Raw genomic sequence first — 20,961 nt, 5'->3', positions numbered from 1 at the left:
ACTACTACCTTCCTTAGGTGAGGGCTTCAGAGTCAAGATCAGCAAATCCACACTGCTAGAATTGCTTTGCATTACCCTCCCTCAGCCCACAGAGGATAAAACAGAATTCAAACAATAAACACTTGAATCCAGGGCAAGTCTTTAACCTTTTAAATGAGTAATTGTTGCTATACCTTAACAACAGATTGAAGTGAGTCTTTAAGAAAGCCAGCAAAACATTTTTTTTTTTTTTAATGGAAGTAATATAAGGAAAATACTACTTTGTCATCAGAAAACAAATCATTTTGACTGCAGATTCAAGCCAACGTTGTACAGCTTTCTCAAAACATTCACAGCTATTGCAAAAGAGAAGACAAATCAAAACAGCTATTGCTCTAATTTACAGGAGTGAACTTACCTAATTTCCCAGAATGTTTCTATAGGTGCATCAGGATTCCACAAATCAATGCTGTCTAACTGGTGAAGAACTAGCAAGGCCTATGTTCAAAACAGAACAGCATCTCACTTAAAGGCAGAAATTGACAAGTCACTTAAGAATAGGCAGAGAAATAGGTGTAATCACAAGTCAATTACATTGCTTAAAAAAATAAAAGATATAAAAAGCATTTTATATAGCAGAACACCAGTTTGCTGTTAGTCCATGTGAAAGGTATTTTATTTTATTCCCAATTAGATTTACCTTGTATTTCCATACAAACCCATGCCAGAAACATAACCTTTTTAAAAGATAGGCTTTGACTTCAATATTTACTGAATGATCCAAACTGCAAAAATATTAATGCAACACATCTTACAGACATAAACTTCTGGTGGCAACAACAAAATTTCTGTAGTTCAAGCTTTTTGCCAAGGACAAGTAAATACTTTCCTCTTTGTAATTATTCCCTTCACAACAGAAAACCTGGGTAAGAATAGCTTCTGACCATATTCTAGGGCTTACTAGTGAACTAAGGCCAAAACTTTAATTTTTGCTTTTGATTTAGTCTGATTAACTAAAAGACCTCAAAAATCAACTACTTATAAATTGAAGACAATTTTTAGAAGAAATGTGTATCTCAAAAATTCAACTGGTCAAAGACTCAAAACAAACATAATCATTGATGAGAAGTCATTTACCCTTAATTACCCCAACCAACTATGGCAAACAAAACATCTAATCTGAAGTCCCCTACTACATGGGGCTGTCTGATATGGAGGCAAAGAAATGCAATGACACTAGAGAAAATACAAGTTAAAAGACAAATATGGAAATCTTGACTATTTTTTCTAACAAATTCTGAAAAAAAAACACAACACAAAGTTTGTAAGTGTTTTGCTGCAAAGGCGTTGTTCGAATACTGTCAAAATGGCAATAAAAAATAAATTGTTCTCCAACAATACTGAAGTAGTTATTTCAAATTGTTTCCTAGTTTAAACAAACTGCTTGGCATACAGAACATTATCCCTTACCTCCATGGCTTCTTGTGCTATATCTGGCATGCTGGACTGTGGAACAAGTTGTACAAGGCCTGTAATTAATTCAGCAGTACTACCTTGTGTCTCAGGCCCTTGCTTCCTTGGATTCTAAATAGCAAAAAGGAAAGCACCTTTGAGAAGTAAAACTTTTCAATGACTGACCATGTAACCAACTGCTAAGCAACAGTTTTATAATTACAATAAGTGGATTTTAACAGAGTACCTCATTTCTTTTTAAAGCCATGATACTCTTGCATATTATATCTTTGATACAATAGAAATATTTTAAAACTAAAAAATAAACAGACCAGACAAAAGGAAAATATTTAGCACACTGATTAGATGCTTGTAGTACCCTAATTTTGGCAACACTGCATAACACATGTTCTCCAACTGTAGACATTATCAGATTTTATCGACACTTAGTTTACTTCTGCAGCTTCACGGAGTTCATACACAAGATTTGCAAAGCCACAAGGTAATATTTGAAAAGAATGGAATATTCATTCTGGCATGAATTCACAAGAAAACACTGTTAAACATTAGACTTGTTAAATTATTTTACTCAGCACCATAGACAATACTAACAGAAACTAGCAATGATCTCAGAAAATATCTTTCTAGTCACTGAAACGATGGCTTTTCTTTTTTTTTTTTGGCCCGATTTTAGTTTTCTTTTTGTTTTTTTCTCCTTTCCTTTTTTCTCCCTTCAGAGTTACAGAGCTTTATGGTCCCTTTCATTGTGATTGCTCAGGTTCTTTTTGTTGCTGTCTTTTTGCTTTGACAGGTATCCTAGATGTCAGGTTTATGTTTTTAATCTTTATTCATTTAGAAGCCTCAAAAGTAAATTTTACTGTTTTGTCATGATTTTGTCTGGGATAGAATGAATAATATAACATACTTACACACAGCAAAAGCTTTGGATCAGCATGGATCAATTTTACCAAGGATAATAGCAAGAACTTGTAGCTTCTGGTTTCCAAGTCAGTAGGTTTTTCTTTAAATTTAAGGCTTGTCATCTTCTCTTTAAATGTAAGACTCTGACAGGAGGAAAAGCACAGTCACTGTCAGTAAGGTACTCTATGGAGCAGTTATAATTAAACATCTTATGAAGCAAATTGGTTGTACTATCTATAACTCATGAAAAAGTTATAAATTATATTCAATTCACTCCAGTATAGTTGCCTAGCCTTCTACCTAAAAATACCCTATTAAATATGCATACACTATCACTATTATATCTTTAAACTTAAGAAATATTTTAGTGATCTGCAGACGGATATAAGAAAAGATTTTGTGTAAGACAAACTGTACAAAAAAAAATGGATAGAAGGACTAATAAGAATTTAGAGGATTTCCTCTGGTCAAGGAAAGACAAACCAAGGATCCCAAGTAAGCTTGATTACATGAGAGGGTAAGAATTTTTTTTTTTTCAAAGGCAAATCATTTTCTATTTTCCTGTCATAATCAGTCTAGATGATAGCATTTTCATCTGTACAACCTCTGAAAAATATACCTTTTAGTTTTCACAAGGTACACAATGCATCTTTTAAATAAAAAAGTTAGCTCCATTTGAAAAAAATCAGTAAACTGTTTCTGGACCATTCAACCTCCTCATCTGAAATGGAAGATGTTTTAAGGTATGTACTGAGAATTCATATAAGGTATTCTGATTTGACTCCATTATGAACCGTACTGTGTTCTACCACTGCTGTTCACACAACACAATCCAGTTAACAGTATGACCGATACATATAACTAATAGTCATACAGAGTGTTAGCCGTGAAATAAGTGTATATGGATGCTACTGGTTAGAAGGATTTTCCACAATCAAGATTATGCCTCAATACTACAGTGTGCACAGTACCCCCAAAGTGAACCACCCTGTTGTATGGCAATTGACTGCAGCACCTTCATCTTAAGAAAAATAATCTGGACACATGCTAAAGTGTGTGAAAGACTATATGTATACTATAAATAAGTATGAAAATATAAAATATATATATATGCACACAAAATACATGTATATATATAAAAATGTGAACTTGCATTAATTGGTCCTCAGAACGCCCAAACATAAAAGATTCTTATCTCTCTCCAATATATTTGCAGAATTTATATTTTCATGAATTTTAAACTCATGTCACCAGGGATTACATTAGTATTTTTGCTTACTCTTACCAAAAATAGTTAAGAGACAGTAACGTGAAAAAAAAAAATGTTGTGGATATTCAACACAAGACAGAATACAACGCTTCAGAAATTCAGCTTTTAAAATTATTTATTCTAACTTCTTATTTGATAAAATCTCAATTAAACAATAACATGAACTTGTTTTTCATTTTCATTAAATTTATAAATTTTCAGCAAAAAAATTAAACTAGCTTGAAATCATCCTCAAGATAACTGAAGTATATACATGATACCATAGAATTTAATTCTACAAGAAATGCTAGAAGTTCTTGCTATTTTGCTGAACAGCTAGTATGAAAACAGAATAAAATTTACCACAAAAAGTATCTGATCAAGAAACTGATACTGTGGTGGTAGTGGTAACTCATTCTGTGAAAAATCTTAATTTGGTACAGCTAAGTGAATTCTGAGAAGAGGCACATGCCAAAAGAAGCTGATTAGTTTCTGTGAAGCTATTTATTTACTTCACACGGTCAAAACTAAAGATTATCAGAAAACAAAGAGAGGGACAAGGCTACTCTCTGCACAGATGTCAATGGGATAAACACCAGTTTGAACCTAACAGACAACACTGGAACAAAAACACGTGGGGATAACTTAGGCGCAAATAAGTTTAGGCTGGAAATTAGAAAACAGTTCTAAACACCAGAGCAGGGAGATTCTGGAAGAGCATCGTGATGAAAAAGCAGGGGTTAGAAAGAAAAGAACACACCCAACAAAAAGCCTTTACTTCTACCAAGGAGCTCAACAGATTTTTGTGTAAGGGATGGTGTTGCAACTGCCGGACCAGCAGTGAAGACGTCTTCTCCAGTCCTGCGCTCTCACGTAAAGCACGCTACCTTTCGTGCCCGAGATGAAGTGATGTGACTGCAGTGGTAACTATGCACAGAAAAGTCAGAGCAATGAAAGGCTTTTCTGCGGTAGTTACGATGGGTGATACTTACAGCAACAGAGGCCCACTGCCATGCAAAACAGTGACTGGTTGGCATCTGACCATGAGAGCGACAGCAGCCAATAAGAACAGAAAATAAGAAGCAGAAGACAAAGCACCACCAGTCAATGTCAGAGTTGCCATTACAACATCCCTGCTATTTTCTCTACAGATGAATATAGATATGTATATATAAATATATATATACACACACACACATATAAAGCAAGTTAAACAAGTTGTAGCTTTCAACTGAAAGTATTTGGATCATCTGCTTTTGTATGAGAAGCCCAATAGGAATATTTTCATGCAACATTTTAGGCCTTCTTCCAAACCAAACATCCAACACTTTGGGACTACAAACGCACTTTGAAACAATTCAGAAAACCAATGAGCTAACTTGACACATCTGAAGTCCTACACGGAAAGTTCAGAAGAAAGGCAATGCAGCTGCATATGAACTTACTGAAAAAATCTGGATGAACTACAAATTTGAATTTCCTCTTTTTTTTTTTTTCTCCTAAGGTGACCAGGAATACTGGCTTTATTTCATAATGTTTGAAAAGTCTAGATCACTTTGGTGCTGTCACCAAGACCAAACAGTCAACTTGCTCAAAGGAAATTAAGCTAGACAAATGAAGAAATATTCATGCCAATCATGGTAAAAGCATTGCAGTTTTCAGAAATTATGCTCACATACAGAATGCTTTTGTTTCTCAGATTAAATAAAAATGGACATATTACCTAGCTATTCACACAGCAAGAAAGCTTAAAAAGAACAGTTAGCCACAGGACAGTTACAGAAGAAATACTGCTATACTGCCAGTTTAAAAGCAGCATGAAAAAAAACTGAGAAACATACATCATTAACTGACTAGGAACAGTTAGTCAATGCACCAAAATCTGAAAGGTTTACAGAACATGTATGGCTGGCTCTCTGTTGCTTTTTGGATTGCAATGTTCTTTCTCCCTCTAGTTTCCAGTCTAAAGTTAATGAATAAAAAAGCTGTAATGGAATGGAGACAAAAGAAAAACAAGAGGCTTGTGTTTTAACAACTTCTTTACAAGTCTTTACCGGAGTCATGCGAATTGCTGGATGTGCCCCACAGCCTTGAATAGCTTTATGAAGAGTCTCACTGAACATGCTGCGAAGCTCCATGGAATGGCAGTACACGGCATCGATCTTGGGCCACCAGTCCAACGCAGACTAGAATGAAAACACAGAAATGCTCAAAAGATAAACTGGTAACATGAGAGTTACATTATGATTTAGCTTAGATATCAAAGTTATAAAGCTGTAATATAACGGAACTTTACATGAGTATCTTACACAGTATTACAAGTGTTATTTTTTCATTGTAGAGATAAAGCTGTCAATGTTTAAATGAAGTATAACAGAAGCAATGCTTCCAAGTCAGCTGCTTACTATATGTCTTCTCCTTCTGAACAAACACAAACTCTGAAACCACGGATACAGGAAACCACAGTAGGCTTCAGGATACAGACAGCTAGTAATACTTCAAACACTTAATGGGAGCTCAAATCATTCTGATACACTAAACAAAATAGAAAATTAGTCTTTTAAGTGCTTGATAATATCTGAAAAATAGTATTATTCAACACATTAAACATGAGTAAAGCATAGTGCCTGTTTTGAAAGTGTACAAATACCAAAGCAATATAACTTTAAACAACTTCATTACTTCTCTAGATACACCACCACATCTACAGTAGCATGTTCTTCCCTATTTGTCAAAATGTCTAATTTTTTTTAAATAGAGTTCTCATTACCATGCTGGGATAAATGAAATAGAAAATATTACGTAAATTAAGTAAGGCTAGTTGCTTAACACTGACTGATTCTATTTTCATCCTGATCAGGAAAAGCTCTCAAACTGGGAATCCAATTGGTGGATAGTGCCAACTAAGATTTGCATGTGCTTGTGTATTAACAAGCAACTCTGAGGCATAGATACAGGCAACAAGATTTGGTCTAGTATTTAGATTTTATTTAGTAAGTAGATGTGGATCCGAAGAGAAGCCAGAGATAGATAGGCCAATTAAATACTTTCAGAACTTACATTTGTGATTATTCGGTGGAGTGAATTTACCAGTACATAATGAAATGTTGATGGGGAATTCTGTGCCAAGCAGATCTACAATAAAAATAATACATAAAAACCACTTAGGAACATATTTTTCTCTGCCATCTTTCACATCACAATGAGAATCATACTGGAGCCTTTTTATTAAATTGACAAAACTGTCAAATCTAGACATGACAATGAGAAACTCTAACCAGCTAAGAAAAAAATTATGAAAACATGAAGGGAATCGTCAATAAGGGATACTTATACAGTTGAAATTATTTACAAACTTCCAGCTGTTGTTTGCATATATTTGATAATAGACAGGTCATCAACAGTATGTTGAGAACGACTTACCAGTAAGTTGTGTTCTCACCTTAAAGTGTTGGTTATTATGAGGGTTTATGCGGAAGCATGAGACTAAGCAGTCAATCATAAGGTCTATGTCTGCGTTCTGATTGCCTCTTGAAAAAGGTTTACTTGGATTAAACAGCAAATTCTATATATATAAAAAAAGACACCGAGATTATTCCTGTCTACTTTCAATAAATCATACTGGGGGGAAAAAAGGCTGCTTTAAAAATTACACTTTCTTCAAATTGCATCTACCAATATCTACTACTTAAGACTCAAATATTCAATTGCCATTCTTGTTAATACTAACTAAACAAACCAATCACTACTTCTAAGCATTTTTTTAAATAAAAGTTTGTATTTTAAAGTTCAGCATCTCAAACAAATTAAAGTTTTAGGAGGCCTAATGGAGACCAAAGAAAATCCATCAAAGAAATGGAAGACTACTCCTCCTTTGCTCTTTAACTCATTTCTTTATTTTATTTAAGGAAAAAAAGGAAAACATTCATCTGAAAAACACTATGGTATTTGATTAAGAAGTTTGAAGCTAATTTCAGCATTTAAAAATTCAAATTTCTTCATTGCAATTAGGAAACGTATTTTTTACCTTAAGATCTACAACCATGGACTGCACTAGTAGGAAAATGACAGAATTATCTTCCCAGTTGATGTAGGTAGATGCTTTGCAAAGTTTAACACAAGCAATAGCAGCACTTTCAGTCAGCTGTCTGCTCCCACTGTGGCCTGCAAGTGCTTTCCTGAGATTGTCCAGGAAGAGTTTCTGCAGAATTAAAATTGGGAATAGTTATAGCCAGAGCTTTGGTAATGTGTGGTCAGGGTTTTTAGAAACTTCAGTATTAAAACTAACATCACTGTGTTTCCTGATCAGAAGTCATGGATACTGGGGTTGCGAAAAGTAACTTTATGCAGCATTTTGGAGAAACATTATGTTTAATAAAGACATTCATTTTGGATAATTCTAGGGCAATCAGAATACAACTCGCAATCACAGTGTTTGCAGCCACATCAAATTCTCCATCTGCTACAGGTACTGCAATTACAGAACACAGTAAACACACTGCAGAAACCTGGAATGGTACAATACATGCATACCAGTTAGAAGTTATGCTAAGCTTGCTACTGGTGGAAGCAAGGCAATCAACACTCGGATTCAAATCTCCAGGGAGACATCCAAGTGAAGAATAATATTGTTCAGGACATACTATTTGCATGAATTATTGACAGTGGAAGAACATATGCTAGGTGAGAACTTAAAAAGGGTGCAGAAATTTATGTATGGAATTCTAATCTGCTTTATACATAAAAACCATAGTAAAATACATCTGAAATACAGAATAAGCAAGGACAAGCACGCTTTAGAAATCAGAATTAAGATATTTTTCTTCTCTTACCTTGTTCATTTTAGTTTCCTCTACCACATCCTTTGCTATATCTTGGATTATCTCTGGGCACAGGACCAGGAGTATGATTTGCAGTGGCCAAACTGCTGCTTTACGTTTTGTGCTTTCTGCAAAGCCATCCACTAAGTCAAACAACTTCTCTGCACAATCTGCATAAAATATAAACCCAAGTTCAACACCAATTATAATTATGAAAAGGCAGATAATAGGTATAAAAGAGCAGAGTGATAGCTCCACCTACACGGAAAAAAAATATCCATTTTGCATATTAGTAATATGCTACCTGAGATAAATGGGCTCAAACCATGTAGAGCCACGGTTTATCTGAAAATATAAATTTTCATCCCTTTTTGACTAGAGACAAATACAGCTACTGTTCTTTAATCAAGGTTTGTGTGTTGTTGTTGTTTTTCCTGTACCTAGATGAAAAATATTTAAAGAATTTGCAGCTTTCGGGTTATATTTCCTTGTGTTGTGAACCACCAAATGAATCTATTTAAAAGTTGCATCAAGAGAGAAATCAGACAGCCATACATCCCTGCCTGCCCTGAAAATATTGACAGGAATTAGTTTCTAACATGCAGACTTCATAAGAAGAAAAGAGGGGACAAAAACGAATGTGGGGATGTCTTGGGGGGAAAAAACAAAACAACAACAAAAGAACACCCCCCCACATCCCCCCAAACCCTTAGGACTTAACAGGAAAAAAATAAAACCAACTTTTGAACACCACATCATTTGTTATGCCTTACCAGCCATATCAGTCTGTGGTGTTTGATACAGCTTTGTGAATTCATCAGGATAGTTTTCCACCCAGTTCCAAAATGCCTGCAGGTAACAAAAAACATCTTTACATTCCAGAGCTTAAAAATATTTTTATTTTTGAATTATGTATTTAAATGGAGAGATTTTACTCTTACTTCTAAGAACTCAACATTTCTTGCAGAACATATGCATTGAACTGATGCACAAATGCATATTTTACAGTAAATTACTGAATTGCAAATATTTGTAAACTAGAGAAAGTCTGCAATGTAGCAATGAAACAAAATATTATAATACTTGCCTTTTCAAGACTGTTGATAACAGCTAACTGAGCTACTTTCTTCAGGGCTTTAAACTTGAATACAGTCTCTGTAAAGGTAAAACATTCTGCATTTAAACCAATGACTTCATGCTACCCCAATATTTTTTAATGTTTCAGTAAAAATATATATGAATATTTGGAGTAAAACACAGCAATAAAAAGATACATGCATCAATGCTGTTGTATCATCTCCAACTAGTCATATACAGATATATTTCCAAAAAAAACCACAACACGTTCACATCATACCTTGCAAAAGTCGTTTTAGTTTTGAACAATCCACACTGATGTACTGTAAAAGTTCAATATCATGAACATCAGCATTATCTTCTGAACAAACAGTCAGTTCCTGCAATCTGAAATATACAAAATAAATTAACTTCTCAACCAGATGATGTCAGGTAGGTATAAACTCACACCTGTGATTTTATATACTGTTGAATAGCAGAAGAATATTATATGATGATGCCCTCATAAATTTTTTCATGTTTAGAAACGAAAGACACATTTCGCATGATTAAGAGCTAATATTAAAGTCTTGTTCTCAGCCATACTGAGAACAGATCTAGAAATACCAGTGATAAGTCTCACAAGACACCCATACCATCTGGTGACAGTCTGTTTACACCCAAGTTTTGTCTAAATCTTTCTGTTATCTCCCATAATGTAGCTATAATCTTGCCATTTTTTCATCTAAATATTACAATCATGGAGACATGACACCTTTAGACTACCGCTCCATAGTGGCAAGTTTTGTCCCAGCTAACTTCTCTAGAGCAAAGCAATGACTGATGACAATTAATGGCACTGAAGTAAGCTACAACCGTATTTTAAGATTAAAAAACTCCATGTTTTTTTGGCCTAAGGAAGGGGATGAAGTTTAATCATACCATTCTAAATCCAATGGCGCCATTTCATACTTTTGTATTCGATGATTTACTAAACTTCTCATCAGATACTAACCCACTAATAACTAAATCATATGTTCTCACAAAACTAAAGATTGCCGTGTCTTGTTCCAAAGCTACAGATGTGTTTTTGACATGGAATGCAATTTCTAGTACTACACACAAAAGCAGCTCTTCATTTCTTCAACGCCAGGGAAGTTTAACAGCCCACGCTGGGAATGGGAAGGTCCCCACTGCTGTGCTTTTCGTGCCAAAAATCCCCCAGCTGCTGTACAAGGCCTAGAAATATGCCTAAACAGGAAGCACAGGTCAAAAGATCAGCAATGTTAACTGTCGGCAAGCTGACCCCTGTGGAGATCAGCAACAATTGGTCAAGTATTTAACTATTTCTGTACAAGCCATCTTGAAGAGAAAAGCAGGTCAGGGAAAAGCACTACACTCCAGCTCAAACCCATGGTAAGAAGGGTGTTGGCACTTGAGAACTAAACCATGCTAGGGACGTATGAATAAGTACAGATTCATGGACTAAATTCAAAGACTGTCAAAAAATCTCATCTGAAAAATACTTCCTATAAAAGGAGCAAAAGAAATCGTTTCCTTTTCTATAAGCAACAGAACATAATCAACCTATTGAGTAAAACCACATCCTCCATGATAGCTGCCAAGTCTATGTTCTTGAAACAGTTACTGAAGTTATTAAGGGTTCTTTAAAAGTTTTGAAAATACTTAAAATTTCAAATAATTTATTTTGATTTCTAAAATGCAAATATTTTCCAAAAAAATGAATTCATTTTTGTTTACATTATAAGGGGCATATAAATCTTTTTTTCAATTCAATTGGCATATTCATTGCTATTCAACCATAGAAGGGTGTGCAAAATCCACTCCCAATACATCAAGGATGTTGCTAGCTGTAACAATGTGTGATAAGAGCTAAGCTGCTTCAAGCAACTTTCAAAAAACATCAAAGCAATTCAGTAATAAAAAGCTCAATACACAACTTCAACGGACTGTCAAATGCTGAAGCATCAGAAAGACCTGGAACATGGCAAAAAGAGCAAAGAATAGACGGAAATGTTGGACTGTCTCTCTCCTTACTTAGAAAAGTATAAAAGTTTTAAAGTTATTTTTACAGTAAATGTGGTGTGAAGCCCAAGTCAGTCAGAAGACAAATGGGTCTTTTCCAACAACTAACAAACAATGCTCGAGTCCAGCTGGTTTGTTCCCCCCTCGGCATAAGACAGGCTTAACGTAATAACCTTCAAGCAGGAAGAAATGGGAAGGAAAAGAGTTTTAGGGCTCCAACAGAAGTTGTAAACAATCTGAAATTTTGCATTCTAAATTCATAAATAAATGGATATAAGTCATAACCTTCAGCATCCTTTTTTCTCCAAAACACCTTGCATCCACAAGAGATTATTCAACTTCAGGCTACAGCAATACGCTTCTCTGGGTTATGATTAGTTTCACTCTAAAATAGCATTTAACTTGGATTTACAAAAGGAGATAGAAAAAAGCACAATAAATGCAGCTCACAGAAAATATACTGACAGTAACCCAGAATGGGTATGAAACAGGTACCTTTTCTAACCTGAAACTCCAGTAAAATTTTGAAAAACAGATGGGTTTCATTTAAGAACTATCCTGCTAAATATCATTTAAACAGTTAACATTTCTCAAAAATGAAAGACTGAAGTTCATGACAGATGTTCTAGACAGCAATATTTAGTAGGCATTCTAATACACTGGCTAAGTCAAGCTACCGAAACACCTACCTGGTGGAAATGCGGCTGAACACAGCGTTAAAGTTATTGCAGCTAAGAGAAAAAAGAACCCCCGAGGCAGAACTGCGCAGTTCGGCTGCATGCTGGTTGCCTTCACGGTAAGTGTGGATGAAGTGGCAGATTTCTGGCAGCAACTGTTTTACCAGCATAGTCTCGTCTAGTCGCATGGTATCCTTTGGTTGCTAAAAATAAACATTTGGTAGTTCATGATATTCTACTTTCTAGGTTTGGAGGAAAAAAAAAAAAATCTGCCACTGGCAGGACAGGACCTGAATCTAAACTTCAAATTCTGCCTGCACACTACCACTGACCATAGTAGAGTACACAGAAAAGGATTCTTCCCATTTGAACAATAACCCTACTCATTCAAATCACGTTACCTTTTCAGATTAATCTCCAAAATGCACAGGACACTAACTTGATCAATACTACTGGGCATAATAACAAACTAGGTTTTGAAGTGAAATATGCTTCCTTTTTGAGAAATGTACCGTCAGCCTATGCAAAACATTAGCAGTAAAGCATTAACTATCTTGGCTTTGAATGGAAGCTCAAAGGGCAAAGATCCATCCTTACTCCTCTTTCTCTTTTCTATTCTGACCCCTATATTTTGACAGCAAGTAATTTATTTTTTTTTTAAAGGAACTGAAAAAGAACTGTTCCTCCATTGCTCTTGCCTGGGATTGCTCTATATGAGTGGAAAATGTCTCTAATTTCCTGAAAAAAGAAAAATCCAATTTTTGCCAGTTTGTACAGTATGAGACATAAGGAAACTATTTAGAAAAGAATTCGAAGTGAAACTTTGCTCTACTAAGAACGAGATTTAACAGAAGGGTCAGCATTAAAGCTTTCTAAAATTCTACCAATGAATTTACCATAGGGAATTGGGAAGTTTCAGAGACTCCCACTTAGTTGACCTGCGTCCTGTTGCCATGAGAACTTGATGAAACATTGAGCAAGAACAGTGAGCAAGAAATACGTCTGAAGATATCACAGAACACAACGCTCTTTGTATAGAACTTTGGCTCAGTCTTATTGAACATATACTGGCTCAACTTGCTCTCATTTGAATGGACAAACCAAGAAGCATTCAGCATAATTTTAGGCTGCTCAAATATCATCATGTACCAGGAAAAGCACACTAACATTTCAAGCGAGACATACGTAAGAAATTTTTAAAGAAATTAATTTTGGAAGTGAAACAGTTTTTTTGGTGTTTTTTTTTTGATTAATTACATCAAAGACAGAAAATGTACCAAAAAAAAAGGTATTTACTTCAGCTTTTACAGCTGAACATTATTATGCAAAATGTATTTACCTGGATCTTTTGTGAATTTAGATGAATCCACAATTATTCAGGTTGTTTCAGTACTGTAATACAAGACATGCTGCTTGACAAACCTAACTGTAATATAGTTGTTACCTTATAAAAAAAGAACCTTCAAAAACAATTACAGGGAAACTGCAAAGAGCCTAGATGTTTTCATGACATTCATCCAGGAATACAGCTTTAAAAAAATCCTTCTTGTTAAAGGAATAAGCCACAGATTTGCAAGTTCTGCTCACAGAGAAGTTTGGCTTTGCAATTACACAGTTTAACACAGTGAGTTGTACAGCCGTTTACATCCCAAAGGTAATAGCAAACTGCCTTTCAGCACAGCTGATTGGAAACCTCAGGACTGGACTCCCAATGGAAGCTTGGACAGAGTTAACTAATATAAACTAGGAAACACCTGGAAAAGTAATTTTTTAGAGTAGCAATAGCGAAGTTTCTGCTGTATATACAATTACAAAAAACTGAAATGAAATTATTTCACCTAATGAAAGTCACAAGAAATCTTCAGAAAAATCAACATTGTTTGCAGAAAACCTAGAACTATAAAACAAATATTCATAATAAATTGTCCACTACTTCTAACATGATTTACTATCACGCTACTTTTTAAGTTGTGGGATTACTTTTTTTTTCAACCATCTGTTCAAAAATATTAAAGTAGAATGCATCACAAGCATTCAAAGTTTATAGTAATCTAGCTACACTTGATAACCAAATCTAATTCTTTATCCGCGTGCCTTATCTTACTCCAGTTCACACATGCCTCTCTGAGTACAGCTGTCCACAATTCTTTAACAAATTGTTATAAGACATTATTTGTAACTCCAGAAATTAGTTGAGTAGTGGGAAGGCCGAAATCAAAAAAATTACTTGGATCTATTTAGCTGAAAAAGTATTTCTAATCATTACTACCACAGGTACTATTATTAATTTTAAGAAGTAAAAAAACATCCCACAAATCCTTAAATTATCAATTATGTAAATTACTTGCATTTATAGAAAGTTTTAACGTTTTTTAAATAGCATTAATTCCACTTTGCTCTAAATCAGAAACTTTAACTTAAAGTTAAACTTTAAGTTTTAACTTTAGTACCAGTAATAATTAATACACAGACATTTGACTTATACCCTCTAACTCATTTGATACCAAGTTAGCAATTGCTTATGCAAGCCTACTTACCCCTGCCAGACATTTTTCCAGTGTATCCAAGATAATCAGCTGAGATAGATATAAGTTCTTTTCAGCAGTTTCTCCAAATATTCTCTGGAAGAAGAAAAGATAAGGATTCATCTGAGACGCACAAATTTGACTTGTAATGCATTAAAGTAAAGTAGCAGAGTGGCATAGTAAGTTATGGCTCCTTTACCGCTCCAGTGTTAAGTTCAGAAATAAAGCCAGCAAAAAAATAGATTGAAATAGGAATTAAAACTTGAAGAACTTACTGAAGAAATTACTGAAGGAATATCTTTGTTCAATCTGCAATGCCAAATCTAATCAGGAACAAGCAGTTACTGCAAAGTAAGACTGGAGGTGCGCTGCAGCCCCTTGCCTTCCTCAGACCATCATTTTCTTTATTCGGAAATGAAGGTTATACCTTTTCACAAACTATCGTGGTATCAATTACTCTTAACTCTTATTTAATTTTGTATTTCATTGCCAACATTTTACTCAACAGAAATGACATTACAACAAATCCATATCTACAACGTTACTCAAGTGCTGCAAAATTTAGCAGAGACCACAGGAAGAAACACATGAGACCCTCCAAAAAGATGAACAGAAACAGGATGGAGGTAGAATTCCATCCAGCATTTATGCTGTTGTCCAATTTTATTGCCAGCAACAGTGACCAGTTCCAGCAATATGAAGACAGCAAAATAAGGCAGAAAAGATTTAGCCCAACCTGTATTGGTACTACTGCCTGCACATGCAACACAACGTGAAGTCGCCCGAAGAAGTCACATCTCAAACCGCGTGACAGGATAGTTCAACTCATTGCAACTTTGAGCAGAGTGCAAACCCTCAAAACTTTTTTCTAGTATTAAGACAGTCTCTTGGTCCATTTTGTTCACCCTACAGGAATCCTCTAAAAATACTGCTGACTCATACAGTAGCTCATTCCATCAAACACAGGAAACCTTAAGTCTTGCTCCTCAGCACAAAGCAAATGTTGATTTTTTTTGTTTTTTTTTTTAAACAAGGTCTTTCTATTTATGATTCATAGATTTTGAGACAAAACTTGTTTTAAATACATAGGTTTCTCACTTATCAGACAATCTTAAATATCACATTCCTTCATACCTATGGAGTTTAAATACAATGAATTCTCTCTTGAAAGGGATTATTGGTAGTTTTAAGCAGCTTAAAATCACTAATAATAGGGCAACCTATTTTCTGATTTTATCAGTCCTTCATAATGTTACAGCAGATGAACGTCTCTATGTAACTGACAACCAACTGGGCTCACTGCAAACTATGTTACTAAAACCATTAAAAAAAAAGAAGTATTGCTAGAGTTTGGCCGGTTCCATTACCTGTCTGCGGAGATGCCAAATGATCGATCACACATCAGATGGCTTTGTGACTCAACAAACTAAGCTTTTCTCATCACAAATCCAAAACCAGATCTTCCTTGAAAAAAAAATCAAACTGCATCTTTCTCCTCATAAAGGATTCCTAAACTTCCTATTTGTGCAACTTGATGGCAACAGTTATTTTTCTAGAGTGGACACTATGGATATGCACCAGATTTTTTCCTTTCGGGCTTCTCTTCTTTTTGGTTCACTGAGATCTATTTTAAATGATAGTTTAAGACAAAAGCAGTATGCAGAAGGAAAACATCTACTAAGACATTTGGCTCTAAAGATTTCTCTTTGGAACTCATAGAAAGATCACCTTGAACCTTATCCCTTCATATCAGTGCCCTCAAGTACCAACATTAAGTGGTTCAATGAGGCTGCAATCCACATCAAATAATAATGGGAGCGATGTGTATCGCTTCTACAAATTCTTCATTCCTTTTTCCTACTGACTAGTAAAGTATGCCTTTGGAAGTGTAAGTTTAGAGTGGCAATATTAGACAAGAGATTGTTTTCAAAGCTTTTTTTTTTTTCTTTTTAACATGGTTCTGATAGAAATTCAGCTGGTTGTTTGTTAAATTGGTATTTTTTTATACACATGGACACAAATGCTAAAGCATCCGAACAGCCTGGAAAATTCAAATAAATTAAGTTTTACATCTTTTTCCCTTCTTCTCCCAGCAGAGTCACTCACTGGCAGGACAGTTGAGAAAAAAACCTCAATGTGGCTGCTCAGTAGCTCTGTTAACCTGCTGCATTCCTCTAAAAGCTTTGCTCACGCTGCTTCCCTAGCTACCTGAAGCAACTTCTGTGTGTTGAAGAACGTCCTCCCCCACCTCCCACCAAGCAATGCATTCTACTGGTTTGCACAGCTGGTATCTAACCACTGCTTAGAGACCCAAGGTAGTGTTAGGTACCCTTAGGCACCTGCTCCTTAGCGAGCCACACACCTTCCCCGCTACAGACCCTTCCCATGAATGACACAAGAGTCCCCTTAATCACCTTCCTTCCTCTGCCACAACCATCTCATCACCTTTATAGGTAACACAGCTCAGTGCTGTTGGTGATGGCATACGAAGATGAAAAGAAAATATTTAAGTGTAAAAGGTGATCATCATTTTGACTAAATTTCAGTGCTTCTCTGCAGAGATTGTATAATATGAATAGATAAAAATCATTATGAAAATCACCCAACAATCCAAAATTAGAGAACTTACCATGTTATTAACATTTTTTAAGATATTAGTGAGACCACTGATGACCAGGGAGAACTTGTACTTGGAAATGTTTATGAGACACTCCTTGTTGTGCTCCGTGCTGACTTTGGTGTGGGTATTCTGCTGACCAGCTTTTATTGGAAGCTACAAAAAGAGAAAAGTAGTATAAGCTTTTTACATTGAGACTTACACCTTTAGAGATGGATTAAGAATTTTTAAGACACCAGGAACAACCTTGCAATACATTCTACAAGAGACAACTACAAACAAATTGATTATTTCACCTGCATTTCTCTTTCTACTAGAGATATGTATAAAACTGAATTCCCATGCTCGCCTATTTCTTTTTCTGAATTGAAGCCAAACCTCTACTCTGTGACAATTTTTCCACAAATCAAATGTCAAAAGGAGCAGAAAAACGCAGGATAGAATTCTGAGAAGACAAAACTTTATTTGAAGAATAGGCTAGTTAAATACCAGAAGACTTCCTAAGGGTAACACCTGCAAGCTAAAACCCGTGTCCTGAGAGCTGAGCGGAGGTAAAACCCGAGCAGCTCACACCGGAGGCGAGCTGTTGGGCGGTTCCATGGCCGTCCTCTGCCCCCCAGGACAGGGCTGCAGGCCCAGAGCCGCGGGGCCCCTTCTGCCCCAGGCTGCGGCTTGCTGGGAGCCCTGGCAAACGCCCCGAGCCTGGCCTCCCGACAGAGCCCCCCACGCACTCCAAGAGCTAACCTCGACTCGTGAGCCCCACCTCAGCCACCTCTCCTCACCAGCCAGCACCAAAGGCTATGCTGCAACGCAGCTTTTCCAGAAAAGACAAGGTTCGGTGACTGAACAGTACCGCGATGTCGATCCTACTGAGTGAACACCAGACACTGTTTCATACTGTACCCAAATTCTGTGAGGGTCCCAAACTAGCCGCTTCCCTCCCATACTCTTTGCTGGACTCAATCATTTCCAAACTATCACACAAACACGCGGAAAGCAATATTTCGTAAAAATTCATTTTACTGAAGATCTACATTTTCATAAAAGAACAAGAACCAAAAATGGGAACAAAAAAGGTATGAGTATTATTGTTCCTTTTCATAAATCACATGAACCATTTACACTGCAAAGTATGACCCAAGAATTCCCCACCTAATCAAGTGCTACTGTAAGTCCTAAATTCAACTAGAATTCTCAATAAACATGTATTCTGAAAGACACCGATAGCTCAAAATGAATGCCACAATGCAATATTTTCACATGGAAAAGGGTATCTTGCAAAAAATAAAATAAAATAAAATAAAATAAACATTAAAAAAAAAATCCAAGGAATTAACAACAGCTCTACAGCTGCAGCACGCTTCTTTCAGTATCTTGGCCAGTTGGAGCATTTTACCAGTTATATTACAAAGTACATAAATATAACAGTCAAGACACTAAGTTTCGTTTGGCTTCTTCAACAAAGAAACAAGGACAACCATCATAACTTATTTTCAATGCAGAGAAAACGTACAGAGAAGACATGGCTTTCTTATCTCTGAAAGTTATAATGCAGACTTTCATCTTCTAGGTTTGAGAGGGCAAAACAGGAGAACAGGAAAACAGGAATGGCCTAGACCAGAAAACCCCTCTTTCTGCATGAACCTAGGCTTACTCCCGTCTTAGACCTTTCAGAAGGAGCCGAGCACCTTTCCAGAGGAGTTCACAGAACTTCCTGCACAAGCAAGAATTCTGCTTTGGGGAAACAGAGAGGGAGAATCGGAGCAGTCTGGGTTGGAAGAGACCTGGTGATTGCAGTGTCCATGCTGCTGCTGAAAGCAGGGCCGTAGATCTGGTTACCCAGGGCCTTGTAAAGCCAGGTCTGCTCTCCAGCAGAGCTACGTCCCGGCCAGTCAGACCCAGCCCTCGCGGCTGCCCGGTTCTGCTCCATCCTGGACGGGGGATTTCATGTTTACCTGTGCTGGCCTCCCGCAGGTGGCCTCGGCCCTGCACGCGGCCTGTGCAGGTCTCCCTGAGGAGGCTCTACCTGACAGGGCTCTGCTCCCGCCCAGCTCAGGGCGCGGGCTCGTTCCTCACGGTCACCCGCCCAGGACCGTCTCTGCCAGCCCTTCATCACTACCTTTGCTGTTGAGTTTCAAGGCCCATATTTAACATGCTACATGAACTTTACTGAAGAACCCAGAACTTGAAACGTTTTTTTCAACAATACTTTCGATTGCATCGTTACTTGCAATCTACTTTACATCAACGTCTCCCGTTTGTAGGGAAATGGACCTCTAACATGCTGTCTAACTTTTATGCCTGACTGCAACTTCCTCTGCATAGAAATTGTGGTTTGGTTTAAGTATTGGTTCTTTTGGGCACCAGGGACTAAGATCAGGATGGAAATGCTGCTCTCCCTAAGGGCAGGGCAGACTCCTAAGTCAAAATGAGCGAACGGGATCGCACCGGACACCCGCCTCGCACAGCACCTCGCCTCCAGGAGCGGGCACAGCAGATACTTCTAGAGGACAACAAGCACCAGGAAGATCTACGAGGAACGCTTCCTTTCAGCTCAGTGGCTTTGGGATCTTTTGCACCCAGTGTTGCATGCAGAGCACCATGGGCAGAGACCGCATCAGATCAACCCCTTCAAAGCAGCTCTGCCAGGTTTTCGCCTGCACAGCACCCGGTGGCACCAAGCTCCGTAGGGCAGCCAGGCTGATTTTCACCTCATTCTGTAATTCGCTCGCAAGTTGTCAGATTGTAATGCTTTAGAACAGTGTGATGTATTTCACTGTGCTAATTTCAAAACTGGGAAAAGCACATCAAAGCTTTTATGACTCAGGCTTTGTTTTCATTGATAGATGTTATTTTTACAATATATTTTCGGAAGTCATTAGTGGAAAATAGATACATTTAATTAAAAATTTCAGCATTACTAGTACTTTTTATTTGAATTTTCAAGTCGCTGTGCTGACAACAGCAGAAAAGCTCAATACCACTGAGTGATAAAACACTTCAGAACTGCCTCTCAAAGGCTTGTGTCAGAGATCTTCTTCTGTGTGCTTCCATGCTACGGAATCATCGTATTACACACTTCTGGAGCTTCCTGCCACAACAGCCACTGCAGCAAGGTCACCTAGAAGTAAAATTGCTTTTTATACTACCATTTAAAATAGGAAGCTATATAAAAAGGAAATATTAGCACTGAATTTTTTTTAGATTTCTCAGCTATTTCCGCTGGGCTCTCTGACACGCTGGAACGCTTTCTGCACCCTAACTGTAGGCAGCACCAGCGCTGAGCGACCAGAAAGAAACTGGTCAGCTTCTACACAAATATCACCAAGCTAAACCTTACAAGAAAAAAAGAGTTCAACAACTTCACTCTTATTGTCTTTGTTTTAGAAAAAAGGAGACTGATGCAAGTGGTTTCCTCTATAGCTTTTATTTGAATTAGAAAAAAAAATAAAAATTAGAGCACAAAGCTTAAATATAGATGGAGCTTCCAACCACAAGCACAGGCATCATTTTGATCTCATCCCAGTTTAGCAAAGGGACGGCCACTGCTCCAATCCAACTGTTTTCACCACTGAAATAGGAAGCAGCAGTCAACAACCTTATAAACTACGCTGGTGCA

The 20,961-nt window shown here is 36.8% G+C and overlaps 1 protein-coding gene across 3 annotated transcripts in view; it reads right to left on the bottom strand.

Moving 5' to 3' along the window:
• The window catches only part of NF1 (neurofibromin 1), a 98,380-nt gene that overhangs the window by 70,627 nt on the left and 6,792 nt on the right, over positions 1-20,961 (bottom strand). For all 3 annotated transcript variants that reach the window (XM_083806097.1, XM_083806095.1, XM_083806096.1), the window contains exons 2-15: positions 17,355-17,498; positions 14,738-14,821; positions 12,213-12,403; positions 9,779-9,885; positions 9,509-9,576; positions 9,195-9,270; positions 8,434-8,591; positions 7,629-7,802; positions 7,044-7,166; positions 6,662-6,736; positions 5,656-5,787; positions 2,361-2,495; positions 1,450-1,563; positions 398-477 (exon numbers count right to left, since the gene is read on the bottom strand). In XM_083806097.1, coding sequence (XP_083662223.1) covers positions 398-477; positions 1,450-1,563; positions 2,361-2,495; positions 5,656-5,787; positions 6,662-6,736; positions 7,044-7,166; positions 7,629-7,802; positions 8,434-8,591; positions 9,195-9,270; positions 9,509-9,576; positions 9,779-9,885; positions 12,213-12,403; positions 14,738-14,821; positions 17,355-17,498 — 1,661 coding nt within the window. The remainder of the gene's footprint in view (positions 1-397; positions 478-1,449; positions 1,564-2,360; positions 2,496-5,655; positions 5,788-6,661; positions 6,737-7,043; positions 7,167-7,628; positions 7,803-8,433; positions 8,592-9,194; positions 9,271-9,508; positions 9,577-9,778; positions 9,886-12,212; positions 12,404-14,737; positions 14,822-17,354; positions 17,499-20,961) is intronic.

Source organism: Anser anser (genome assembly GCF_964211835.1).
Source record: "Anser anser genome assembly, chromosome: 20".
NCBI classification, from domain to species: domain Eukaryota; kingdom Metazoa; phylum Chordata; class Aves; order Anseriformes; family Anatidae; genus Anser; species Anser anser.
This window is presented reverse-complemented; position numbering and strand designations above follow the sequence as displayed.